This window comes from Coturnix japonica, chromosome 26 (genome assembly GCF_001577835.2).
Source record: "Coturnix japonica isolate 7356 chromosome 26, Coturnix japonica 2.1, whole genome shotgun sequence".
NCBI lineage: Eukaryota > Metazoa > Chordata > Aves > Galliformes > Phasianidae > Coturnix > Coturnix japonica.
In genome coordinates, this window is record NC_029541.1 from 380,431 (window position 1) to 393,018 (window position 12,588).

Below are 12,588 nucleotides of genomic sequence, written 5' to 3' on the forward strand. Positions count from 1 at the left end.
GTGATGGTGGGGATGATGACTCCCACCGCCATGTCTGATGTGCACAAAGTGAGGAGGGCTGTGAAGGTTTGCAAATCTTCCTTTTGTAATTGCTGAAGTTCTGGCCAAGTGAGCCAAGGCGAGGGGAGAAGGGGTTGAATCTTCTTGTGGGTGCAGCTCTGTGCTCAGCGGTGAGGAGCTCCAGGCTGGCTTTTTCTCACCCGATGTGTCTCATGGCCTGCTCCTCAAACCCATCTTGTGCAGGGAGGGGATTCTGACTCTGGGTGTGCATGAATGCCATGGGCTCTTTTCTCAATCACACAGAATCACAGAATGACCCGGGTTGGAAGGGACCTCAAGAATCATGTAGTTCCAACCCCCCTGCCTAGCAGGGCTACCAAACATACACCTTTACTAGATCAGGCTGCCCAGAGCCCTGTCCAACCTGGTCTTGAACACCTCCAAGGACGGGGCATCATGTCCCAGTAAAGTGGGTTGCTGCTCGTTTCAGAAGGAAGCCCAAAGCACATTTGAGATGCGTCACTGTGTTTGTGAGCTAGTATTCCCTTTGAAGGACTCCAATAGCCATCTCCAGCAGCTGTTTCTGAGTGGGGAATTCTCAAGGGTTGCTTCCAGTAGATGCTGTGCTGAGCTGTGTCTTCTGTCCTTGAACCTTTGCAGGGTAACAGAGATGAGGGAATGTATGTGGATGATGCCCTTGCTCAGCAGGATGCTGTGGTGTGTAGGAACGTGCTTCCTTGCAAGAGCAATGTGTTCTTGTGCATGTGATGTGTGGTGAAGAGAAGCCAACCTGTGAAATGGGAATAAATGGGTTCTGCTCTTGTTTGCGAGTCTCTAATGAGACGTCTCTAGGCAGGCAAGTTACTTGGCAGGGGCAATGACATTTCAGCTGTGAGTTGCCATGCCTGGATGGTGCTTGTTGGAAAATATCCATGATCTGGACACGTACAGGCCAGCAGTTCTCTACCACCAATGAATTAAAGACCTTGTGTATACCCAGGCTTCTCCACGAGCCTTACTTTGCCATCCATAATGTCTATAAGTGCCTGTACGAAGCGGGGGAGAGGAAGTGGGGAATAGATGAGGTACAATTTATGTCCGTCCTCTGTACATGGAACAGGCATCACCTGCTCAGAGGTAGGACCCCTCCACAGCGTCCTGGGTTTTTCTTCCCTTCCTTATTTGTGTGTGATGCTTTTATGGGTCAGCAGGTGTCTTAGCGAGAGCCCCATTGCATCCATTCCCTTCGGTCTGTTTCATTCCCTTCTGAGACTGGAAGGGACTTCAGAAACCTAAGTACAATTTGCTGCTGCTCTAGCGTGGAAAGCAGAGATTGAGGAGTGTGCCCACCATTGGGGCAGGGGGGAGAGGAGCTGAGAAATTCATCTGCCAGCATGAAGTAGAAGGTCTTGAAAATGGTAACAGCTGTGGTAGGCCAATTAGCAGGACTGTTAGCAATGGAAATGAATTATTTTAGTGGGACGGTCCTGATATATCTGGCAGTGCTGCAGGAACGATAGAATGTTCTTGCAGCATGTGAGGAGCTTGTTCTTGCCAAATGGCCCTTTGGATCTCTCTGACTCTCTACCGTGGACTCTTCCTCCTAGTTTTGGATGTGTACAGAGGCATTTCTATCAAGGACATAACAGACAGCATTAAATCTGGGAGGTCTGGAGACCTGGAAGATGCTTTGCTGGTTACGGGTCAGTGCTCTGCTGTTAAACCTTGTCTGCAGAGTAATGAAATGATGAGAGGTGCTGTGTGTCCCCTTGAGTGGCTGTTACAGGTTTCAGGGGGCAGACATGGTTTGTCTTTATGTGCACAAAGCCGGGCTGGGTGGGACTTGGAGCACCCTGGTGTAGAGGGAGGTGTCCCTGCCTACTGCAGGGGGGTTGGAACCGTGTGATCTTCCAGATCTCTTCCAACCCAAACAATTCTCTGCTCCCAGCTTCACACCTACTGCCTGCCCTTGTCTATTCCCTGCTCATGCCCTCCAGGCTTTTCCTCCCCTTGCTGAGCAAGGCCATGCCTGGTAGCTACCTTGGATCCTCCTCCGCCCTTTGCCTTCCTCCACACAGATGCTTGTTTCTGGCCAACACTTCAGCCCGCTGCCTTGCCCATGTACCTGATCTCTTGGGGAGACAGCAAGGTGGCCTGGAGCTGCCCACAGCTCCTCCTGGGCATGGCTTCTCAGCTTTGCTTCAAGCCCAGAACCCAAAGGAGTTCCTCTTACATTCTGGCCCAGATTCTTTTCCTCCCAGTGCAGCTCCTGTGGCAAGCAGGGGCACAGTTCTTCCCACATTCCTCCATTCCTGCAAGTTTGTTTTTTTCCATTCTGTGCCTTGCTTTGCTTTGCTTTGCTGTGCTATGGTTAGCTTTCCTACTTGCTTTCTCTATCTTTGTTGCCATCCTTTGCTTTTTATTCTCTTTTTGCCTCCGTGTTTCATTATTTTCCCTTCAACCTTTGTTCCAGGAATGTCTTTATGGCCAAGCCAGGAGCTGTCACGGGTACAGGAAATGCTGCCGGCCATCCTGTAAGCTGGCAGATGATCACCAGCAGGTCTTTAAGTCGCTCAGCCCCAGGCAACTCACTTACATCTACCTGATGGTAACAAGAAGGCCTACATAAGGTTTTTAATTAATTTATTAATGACTTACTCCTAACACTAACATCTAATAGTATAACGGGCAAAAGCCCAACTGGATGAAGGGAAATGGAATCAGAAGGAAACTGGATGTTGGCTACTCTCCCTTCTCCCTCCCCTCCCATTCCAGGAAAGCAACCACAGCCTTCCAGACTGTGCTGTCTTATTCCACAATGAGGGGGGTTGTGTAGAGGGAATGCCGGATCCCAAAAGTGGAGGCAGGCGCCTGGGGCTTGATCAGCGTCACCTGGAAGGGCAGAAAGGAAAGGCAGATCAGCAAGGGCCCTTCTTTGCTGCCCTTGCTCCCTTCTGTCCTGCACCCCTCCCAGTCCCAGACAGTCCTTGGTGCCACTCTGGGAAGGACTGAGCACCAGTGCAGAGTTGGTGCGGCTCCCTGCTGTAGCAGAGCTGGCTCAGGGAGGTGTGCTGGTCTTACATGTGCTCTTACGGGCCCCTCCTGTCTCAAAGAGGGCTGGCTGTGCACCTGGGAACTCGCAGCTAACTCTCCTATGCTGGGGGTGTGCTGCTTGGAGCCCTTCTGAGCTGCATCCTCCAGAAGAGCTTGTGAAGGACCAGCACATCCCATTGAAGGGAACAGAAGCAGAGGAAGGAAAAGCTGTGTGCTGTGCTGTTCCTCCCTTCCTCTGCTTGGAGGTGGCAAGAGGGCAGGGTGCAGGTCTGTTGTCCTGCACTTGGTCCCTGCAGCCAGAAGCTGTTTGGCTGGATGAATCTTCAGGGGAGGGGGGAGAGGCGTGAAGGCTGTGCTTGTGAAGCAGAGGGGAAGAGCTGAGCAGCTGCCTTACCTGGCCTACGTTGTAGTCTGCCGGCCCGGGCTTCACTGCTTTGCCCTCTCCATGTTTTGGTCGGGCTGCCATGGTGTATGCGGGCGCCCTTTTCTTGTACACATCCACGGCCACTCTGGGGAGCGCCGCAGGACCTGGAGTCTGCAAGAGAGTCATGGCCACACGGGGCTGGGGTCACATTCAAGGCTCTCTCTTTCCCTGGAAGGCTGCATTAAGCAAAGCTGCAGCAGGGCTGGAAGCCCCTGTGGCACAGGGAGAGGAGCCTGGTTTTGGACGCTAACATGGAAGAGAGGAGCAGCAGAGCTCACCTTGGCAAGGTCCTCGTCAAAGCGACCGCGCTGGCTCCTTCCCCTGATGGAGTAGCAGGGGCTGGCCGATGTGTAGGCTGTGTTGGGCCCCATCAGCCTGGGCAGTGTGTAAGTGCCAGGACCTGCAGGAGGAGCAGCAGAGAGTGTGTGCGTGAGGGGATGGAGGAGGAGATGGAAGCAGCAGCGAGGGGCAGCCTGCACAGCCCGCTGGTGGGAGCAGGAGGGACGTGTTGCCCCTCTGCCAGTTCCTCCCTCTCCTCTGACACAGGGCCAGTGCCAGCAGCTCCGAGCCTGAGCAGCTGGAGCCTCTGCGGGCAGAGAGGTGTCGGTCATGCAAGGAAGCTTGTGGCCCAGTGCCACATATGCCGCGCAGGCCATGCAGTAGGCCCTCTGCTGGTGCCGAGCAGCAGCCCGTCCCTGGAGGATGCTCAGGCTGAAGGGTCTGCCTTTGCCAGGGTCACGTACCTGGAGGGCGGTCTGTGCGGAGGGGCTCCCGCCGGAAGGCCATGGACTGCACCGGTGGGCACTTGAAGACGTGCCTGTTGGCTGCTTCGGTGCGGTAGTCACCTGGGGCGGAGGAGAAGAGGAAGAAAGCTGTGAAGGGCTGGTCTCCTTCTGCAGCCAGAAAGAGTCCTCTGAAGAGCTGCACAATTGCTGGGGGACACAGGCAGCACGCGGGGACACTTCTCTGTGCCCCGCCACTATGTCCTGCCTTGCTGTCCCTCCTGTCAGCCCCCTGCTCCTTGTACTATTCAGACATGGGGGCCTTGTGCCCTGAGCCCATGGTCCTGGGCTGCTGTCCTTCTCTGAGGGTGTTTATCACTGATCAGAGCAGCTCATGCTCTCTCAAAAAAGACCTCCAGCTCCATCGAGGTGTGAGCTGACCCTGGGCAAACGCGCTGCGTGCTCATGTTGTCTGGGAGAAGTGCTGCAGCAGTGGTACTCACTCGGTCCGGGGGTGACGGTGGTCTTGGTGGTGGGTCGTCCTTGGAGGTGGGCGCCTGGAACCACGTACTTGCCATTCCTGGTGATGGCCGGCTCCACAAAGTAGCAGGGACCTGGCCCGCAGCTCCCTGCCGCAGGCCGTTTGGTCCCTCTAAAGGTGTAAGCGGGGGCACGGTTTTTGGTGGGGCTGTGGCGTTTCCAGAACCACGCCTTCTCGGCCTTGCACCCCAAGCAGGAAGAAGTCGTAGCTCACGCTGCCGACACCTGCAGATGGACTGAGCTCTTAGTTTGAGCCACGTGCCGCCCGGGGCTCCTGGGGCTTCATCAGCATCACCTGCAAGGGAGAGAATCCCAATGGGGAAATGGACTGAAAGTCCCGTCCAACCCTGGAAAAGTGTGGAAACTGTGCTTTGGAAACCCCATGGCCCCATGCTGGATGTAGGGATGTCCCTGGTGGCTGGCTTCTGTCACAGCGGGCACTTCCCGACAGTGACCCCTCAGATCCAGGGGTAGATCACACAGCAGAGCTTAGCCAGGTCCTGCTGGCTGTTCAGATTGGTACTTTCTCTCTTGTTTTGTTTCTTACTGATGGAGTTGTGTGTGTGAATGGGAAGTGCTGTGCAGTCAGGACCGGTCAGTTATGGAAATGACACATGCCCAGAAATGTTATGAAAACAATTGTCCAGGCAGTGAGAGGTTCTGGTGGGACAGAAGGTGAAGCAGAGATGAGAATTTCCTTTAATGATGTTGGAAAGGAGGAAAAGAGGAAAGAATACAGCAAGAATGGGGGATAGATTTATCTCCTAGAAAATTCAGTAATCTGTGCATAACCTGTCATGTGTGATGTCTGCATATTCCCCTAGAACATGCAACACTTTGTTTCTTCATGTTATTTGAAGCTCTGCTGTGGTTTGATCAAGTTGCTCCTGATGCCAGCCACAGGTGCAACTTAAACCATTCTCAGCAGAATGGTCATAGAGGATGCTCAAAGGGAGAGAGGAAATAAAGAGTGAAACTGAAGCCAGCACTTATTTGCAAAGAGCTCTGCTTGCATTCCCTGTCAGCACACAGAGATGAGCCGTACAGCCCGTGCTCTCAGCACACACACCTCTTCTCTTACCAGATGCTTGCATTCCTGCGCAGTGCTGCTCAAAAGCCCTCCTCCAGCTCTCCCTTCACAACACAATACGCAGCCTCTCCCCAGCCACGAGCTCTAGGCTGTTTGATGCCTGGACCATCATCAGGACCTGCAGAACAAACCTTGGGCTTCAGAGCTTGGAGGAGACAAGCGCTCTGTCTAGGAACATTCACCATCTGAAGCACTTCAATAAATGACCTCTTGAAAGCCCTGGATCTTTGTGACACATCAGGAGATGCTGAACTCAACCCACAGCCCTCTCCACAATGGAAGAGCTCTTCCCAACTGGCTGGAGGGGGAGCAAAGATGCACAGAGGTCTGACAGCTTTGAACCAAAGCAGGGCAGCTGGTGCTGCTGCAGGCAGTGCTTCCTATGCCTGCCCAGCCTAAAGCCAGCACACAATGTTAGCGGCCACCTGCTGCTCAGATACAAGCACAAGTGCTGCTGGAGAATCAGTGCAAAGCACAGCCTGAATCGCTGCTACCTTGCACTGAGGAAAGGCTGAGATGCACCACGGCCTCACCTGCTGCCTTCTTGGAAGGGGAGGTTCAGCAGCAGCTCCACTCGTCAGGAAGTCCTCCAGAAACCTCCTTCTTTCTTCCTGAGCAGGAGACTGGATGCTGAAACCTTCTCCAAAGTCATTATTAAACAGCACCTGGACCTGAAGCCCCAGGAGAAAACACAGTTCAGATCCAAGACCACAAAACAGTCATATTCTAGTCCAATACAATTCAAGTTCTGATTTAAATTTCAGGACTAGCATTTCACCCACCCTGCTATGGAAGGGGAACAGGGAGGGGAAAGGAAAGGGGAAGCAAGGGAGAGCCTTCTAGCCCCACATGCCCCTATAACCCATTCTATAGCCCCATATCACCCTATAGCCCCACACAGATCCCTATAGAACCATATCCCCCATACACCCCCAATACCTCCATATCTCCCCATATCCACCAGTAACCTCCCACAGCCACCCTATATCCCCGCACAGCTCCCTTCACAACCTCTTAGAGCACAACATCCCTCTCTAGGGCCCCCTTGTCCCCTACCACCCTAAAACATCCCACAGCCCACCACAACCCCCTAAAGTTCCATATTCCCCCATAACACTCCTACAACCCCTTACAGCCTCCCCATAGAACTGTACAGCTCCCCCAATGGCCCCCTACAGCCTCATATCCCCCTATAGACACCCACAGCCCCACATCAGCCCTACACTCCTCCACAGCCCCCCACAGTCCCCTATATCATCCCCACAGCCTCCTCTTGTCCCATATACCCTGTATATGGTCCCCCAGTTTCCTATAGCCCCATATCTCCCCGACAGCCACAATAAAGCCCCTATAGCCCCCTATATCCTATATCCCCTATATCCACTCCTGTAGCTCCACATCCTTTTATAGCCCCTACACAGCCTAATATCCCTCTATAGCCCCCCAAATGCTCCCTATAGCCCCACATCTCTCCCGATAGCCCCTCCACACCTCCACATCCCTCTACATTCCCACAACAGCTACCTACATCCCCATATCCCCCCTACAGCCACCGGCAGACCCCACATTCCCCTCACAGCTACTTTTTTTTTTCATATCCCCTCATATTCCCCATGAGCCCAAATTAGCCCCATATTCCCAATATCTGCCCTTATATACCCCCACAGCCCCACATAGCCCCACATTAACTTATACTTCGGACAGTCCCGGCTGCAGCGGCGCTGCCGTGAAGGGCGGCCCGGGCTGCGGCAGCGGCTTCAGCCCAATGACGACTGTCAACGGCCGCTCGCACGTGCGGAGGCTCAGCCAATCGGAGCCGGCGGCGCTGCCGCTGACCAATGAGAGACGGGGGCGGGGCAGAGCGGCGGTGTGGGAGGGGCTCCGGGTGCGTTCTGTCGTTACAGGGGATGGGATGTGGGATTGGGATGGGGGATTGGGATTGACGGGTGGGAGATGGGTTTGGGATGAGGGGTTGGGAGCGAGATTTGGAATAGGGATTGGGATGTGGGATTGAAATGCGGGATTGGGGCGTTGGATGTGGGATGTGAGATTTGGGATTGGGATGTGGGGATATGGATATGTGATGGATATGGGATGGGATATCGGGAACTGGGATATATATGGGGTGGGCTGTGCATATGGGATGGACTTGGGATGCATATGGGATCACGGAATCCTAGAATGGCTCAGGTTGGAAAAGAGCTTCAAGGTCCTGATATCCAACTGCAGCCCAACCGTAGAATCAATGCAGTCTCTGCAGCGCCTTTCTCCCCTCCAGCAGATCAGCACTCCCTCCCAGCTCGGTGCTGTCTGTGAACTTACGGAGGGCGCACTCAATGCCCTGGATGAGATCCCTGATCAAGGTGTTCAATAGGAGCGTCCCCAGTGCTGAGCCCTGGGGGACACCACTCGTGGCTGGCCACCAGCCAGCAAATGCTGCTCTGGGTGTCCAGGCTTGGCTGAGTGAGGACAAAACTGCCTGGCCTCAAACGAGGCAGAGGAGCCACGATGCCATGTGAGGTATCTTTATGGCTGTCTGTACATCGCACAGCAGGCCCGGCTGCCCCTGCTTCTCCCCTCCATGGGAGCTGCCCCTACTGCTGCTCCTGGAGTCTCTTCTGGCTGCAGCGACCCAATGCGATTCCCCTCAGCCGCCCGTGCCCTGCCTAGTGCCCATCCCCACAGCAATTCACGGTACTGGCACGGGCAGCGCAGGTGAGCTGTGCTAAACGCCCTCTGCATCCTGCTGCACAAAGGACTGCAGGGAGAGAGGAGGGTTGGGGCTGGTGGTAGCAGCTGAGGAACACGGCCAGCTCAGAAGTGGGCATGGGGAGCTGGGGGGCTGTGACACGGCACAAATGAATGCAGGCAGAGGGATACGTCAAAGGAAACACAAAGCATTTAATGACAAATCATAGAAAACAATGAGTAACAGAAACAACAATATTCCTAAAATTGCCATCCCACAACAACTGAGTGTCCAGACAGTGTCCCATCCCACTGCAATGATGACTTTGGAGGATGGCTCTGTTCTGCAGGGGAGGGATGGGGCTGCTGCTGGTGCCCCTGGAATGCTGCCGCTGCTGCCTGGTGCTGCAGGGCCGGCGAGGAGCTCAGGGTTACAGGTAGCCGTACATGTCAGCTATGGCCATTTCTATCTCCCGCTGCACCAGGAACTGCACGGGGCCGATCTTCATCTGCTGGGCCGCCCGCTGCCGCTCCTCCTGGGCCAGCCTCTTCATGCGCTCCCGCTCGAGCCGCTGCTCGGCTGTGATGGGCAGCGATTCCTCCAGCACTCTGGGTAGCGCACGGCCACCTGCCCGGGGCCCCACGCAGGGCACAAAGTCCATGGGGCGCTGTGGCCGAGGCTGCTGCTGGTGCAGCTGTGGCAGTGGGTCCCTGCACAGCACGGAGCTCCTCCATGGTGATGGGCGCAGGCAGCTCTGCACTGTCTTCTTGGCAGCGTTCTCCTTCCGCGCCGTGCTGCCTGGAGGTGCCGGCACTGCCTTGGCTGAGCCTCTGCCTTGGGGCTGGAGGGCAGCAGGGCTGGCGCTGGGTGTGGGTTGGGGCTGCACAGAGAGTGGCTGGCGCACCGGCCCCACCGCAGTCACTCTCTGCCCCAGCGGGTGCACGGCCTGGATGGATTCACACAGGTGCACGTGCAGCTCGCTGGCAGTGCCCTTTTGCCCGCTGCTGCTGGCTCCTGTGTTGGCCCCAGGCTGCTTCACTTGATGTGGGCGTTTGCAGCCTTTTCTTTCTTTTCCTTCCTTGCTTGGCAGCAGCTTCCTTTTCTTGGCTGGAGCGCTGCTGGTGGGCTGCTCCTGCTGGGAACTCTCCCCTTTCTGGGCCATGTCAGCAGGCGCAGGGCGCTTGGCCCGCTTGGTGCTGCCCCTCTTTTTCTTATCTGCCACCCGGCAGATAGTAGAGCCCAGTGACGGTGGAAAGGGAGCATGAAGAACCTGGGGCTGCTTTGGCTGCACCTCCTCAATGAGCTGTGCGGGTTGGGCTGAGGGAGGTGTGGTGACAGCCAGCGTGGTTGGCAGCGGACTGAGCCGGGCACTCGCTGGTGGCACGACAGGGCACAGCCGTGTCATCTCACACTGCAGCTCAGACAGGAACCCAGGGGATGGTGGAAGCCCCCAGAAGGGGTCGCTGTGGGTCCCGCTGGCAGCCTGTGCCTCCGTGCTGAGCTCTGTGCTTTCCCAGGGGTTGTCAGGGAGCTCAGCGATGAAGCATCCTGGGGCAGGGCTTCTCGGCTTCTTGTGAGGCACCTCAGCAGCTCTTGACACATCTGAAAATGCAAGAACATCCCCCAAAATGGAGCTGATACGCCTTCCCACTCCCACTGTGTGCACACCTGTGGGCTGTGCAGCCCCCAAACTCACCACTGATCCAAGAGAGCAAACCCTGAATGCCCGTGATGTCCTCCGGCACATCCGAGCTGGTCGCCACTGCTGGGAAAAGCAAGAAAATGCCCAAGGTTCAATGCCAGCTCTCCCATACCATGTTCATCCTGTACCAAGGGATCTCTGGTGGACGTTGTGTTCCCATTACAGATCAGGACGGCAAAGTTAAGTGTCAAGCCCAGGGATTAAGACCCCAGGAACAGACAATGAGAACAGTTCCAGGAAAGAATGGACAGAAAGCCAAAGTAGAAAGACAGTGCACCAAAGCCAGACGTCCACTGTGTGTCTGTACCTCTCTTGGGTGCTGGGCCACACTCTGTGCTCCTCCCCTGGCTTTCGGCAAGGCTGCGCTTTGATAGAATGCTGCTTGCATCAGCTTCTGACACGAAGGAGACAAGAAAGACATGAAGAGCATCTCAATGGAGGAAGATTTGAGCACAGCCAACAACAAGCTTCTGGTCTTCAACAGCAGTTTCTTCAGTTTGCCTTTCTGCTGCCACAACATTGTGCCCTTTCTGCAGTCAGCAGAGATCTGCAGAGTCCTTTCTTCTCTCTTCCATCACACACACTGCCCTTCATGCAGCCCTATTTAGAGGCAGGTACCCACACCACAGCTCACAAGAGCTTCTTACCCATGGAGGCTTTCCGTTTCCCCTCTTGTTCCGCACCGTTCCATGGATTTGCGGTCTCCGTCCCTACAACAACAGATCAGGTGTTGATTTCACAGATACCAGCGAGAAGCTGAAATACTGTCCAGTAAGCCCATGTCTGCCCCTCCACACCTTCCCCCCCCCCCCCAAAAAAAAAAACCCAACAACACAGAAGGATGCTACTTTGACAGCCCAAACACAATCTGTTTGATCACTTCTCGCTGCGCCTTCCTGCAAATCTTAAGGTTTCTTGACATTCCCTGCAGCACTGCCCCCGCCCAGAAGTAACAGTCAAATATCTCCACACTTCATGACAGAGGGCTGAGGACACTCACTTTTGCCTGGCAGTAAGGACAGGCCATCCCCATCGAGTCCCTCTGTGAGCTGAAAGGCGACGCTGGATCCTTGGCAGCCTGCTGGCTGCTGCTCACAAACACAGGGAACCACGCTGTGCTGCTTCTGAAGAGAGAAAGGAAGAAACATGGGAGGGAACGTGCAGCCACGGTTTGCAGAGAGGTTCCAGATGGTGCCAGAGATGGGATATCAGAGTGCTGAGACACTATTTATCACTAAGGGAAACAGCCTGAGCCACATTCCTGCCATTAGCCCAGGCTGTCAGCAGTGAGCACAGAACCCGACCACTTATTGAGGGCACAAAGGACCAGTAGGGCTCCTCCCGCTCCGTCCCTTCCCTTAAAAATGAGACAAAGGAAGAAGAACCAAGCAAAGAAACCCAGCCATACCTTTCCACTCACAGAGCAGAAATAGGAATAGCAGTCATCTCCTGGCTGAGACATGGCTGGTGAAGTCTCAGAGGAAGCTGAAGCTCCCAGGGCTCTCTCCACAGGAACGTGCCCCGCTCTTGGAAAGAGCTGGCTTCACTCTTCCTAAGACTGCCTCGAACCCCAAAATCTCCTTTTGGACAGGAACCTTGCAGAAAGTTGCAACAAGTGAAAAACTGTCAGGAAGAAGCATTTTCCCAGCTTTCTTATGCCAGGCAGTTTAGTCTCTTAGGACACCTCCTGGCAACCACCCAGCACCAAACCCAGCTCACCTGCTGGGCCTGCTCAGCCCAAGCTGTGCCCAGATCACGCACACGCCGCAGCGCTGCTTCAGATGGGCTCTCACAGGGTGATCAGCTCCAAGGAGGGCCCAGAGCTCAGTCTGCGTGCAGACACTCACCAGAGCACCAGCTCTGCTCACCAGCTGTGGTACAAATGCTCCCACCCGGCAACGGTTGTGACCTCAGCGAGTGTCTGCATCACTGCTGTGCTTTCATCATAGGCGAAGGGAATGGACTCCTTCTAGATCCAAATGGTAGGAAACCAATGCCAGGGTCATCCAGTGGGGTGTTTTTAAGTAAAATAACAGAGAAGTGAAGCTGAGTCTAGTGCAGCCCAATAAAAACCAGTAAAGGCCAATATGGCCTCATAGTGGTCAATGGAGTTCCAGAGGAACCTGTAGGAAACAAAACCCAAGGCCAGTGCAGCCATCTCTGGTTGGGGTTTTAAGCCCCAAAATACTGGTTTTCATACACAAAGAAAGACTTTATCCCTACAGAATGATGCTTTGGAGCCTAATAGAATACAGTGATTCAAGAATTCCCAAATTCCTCTACAAAATAAGGACATTCCCACCAGAAATATCAAGTTGTGTCATAATGTAGAAAACTTTCACACTAATATCCTTGCTTATCCCAGAA

The 12,588-nt window shown here is 54.6% G+C and overlaps 1 protein-coding gene across 1 annotated transcript; it reads right to left on the reverse strand.

The window, feature by feature from the left end:
• Positions 1–2,626: 2,626 nt before the first annotated feature.
• LOC107324588 lies at positions 2,627–11,305 on the reverse strand. The gene is made up of 13 exons (XM_032449341.1): positions 11,222–11,305; positions 10,869–10,931; positions 10,529–10,615; positions 10,216–10,281; positions 8,954–10,121; positions 7,526–7,661; positions 6,364–6,501; positions 5,891–5,948; positions 4,704–4,949; positions 4,222–4,323; positions 3,757–3,878; positions 3,449–3,589; positions 2,627–2,892 (listed from the first exon to the last, which is right to left on the reverse strand). The coding sequence occupies exons 2-13, from the start codon at positions 10,870–10,872 to the stop codon at positions 2,809–2,811; spliced, it is 2,352 nt and encodes a 783-aa protein (XP_032305232.1). The 5' UTR covers positions 10,873–10,931; positions 11,222–11,305; the 3' UTR covers positions 2,627–2,808.
• Between the last annotated feature and the right edge of the window lie 1,283 nt (positions 11,306–12,588).

Coding starts and splice junctions, on each gene's coding strand:
- LOC107324588 (XM_032449341.1), bottom strand. Junction 10,122..10,215: donor TTTGCTCTCTTGGATCAGTG/GTGAGTTTGGGG, acceptor TTGCATTTTCAG/ATGTGTCAAGAGCTGCTGAG. Junction 4,950..5,890: donor CGTGGCTGGGGAGAGGCTGC/GTATTGTGTTGT, acceptor CGGCAGCGTGAG/CTACGACTTCTTCCTGCTTG.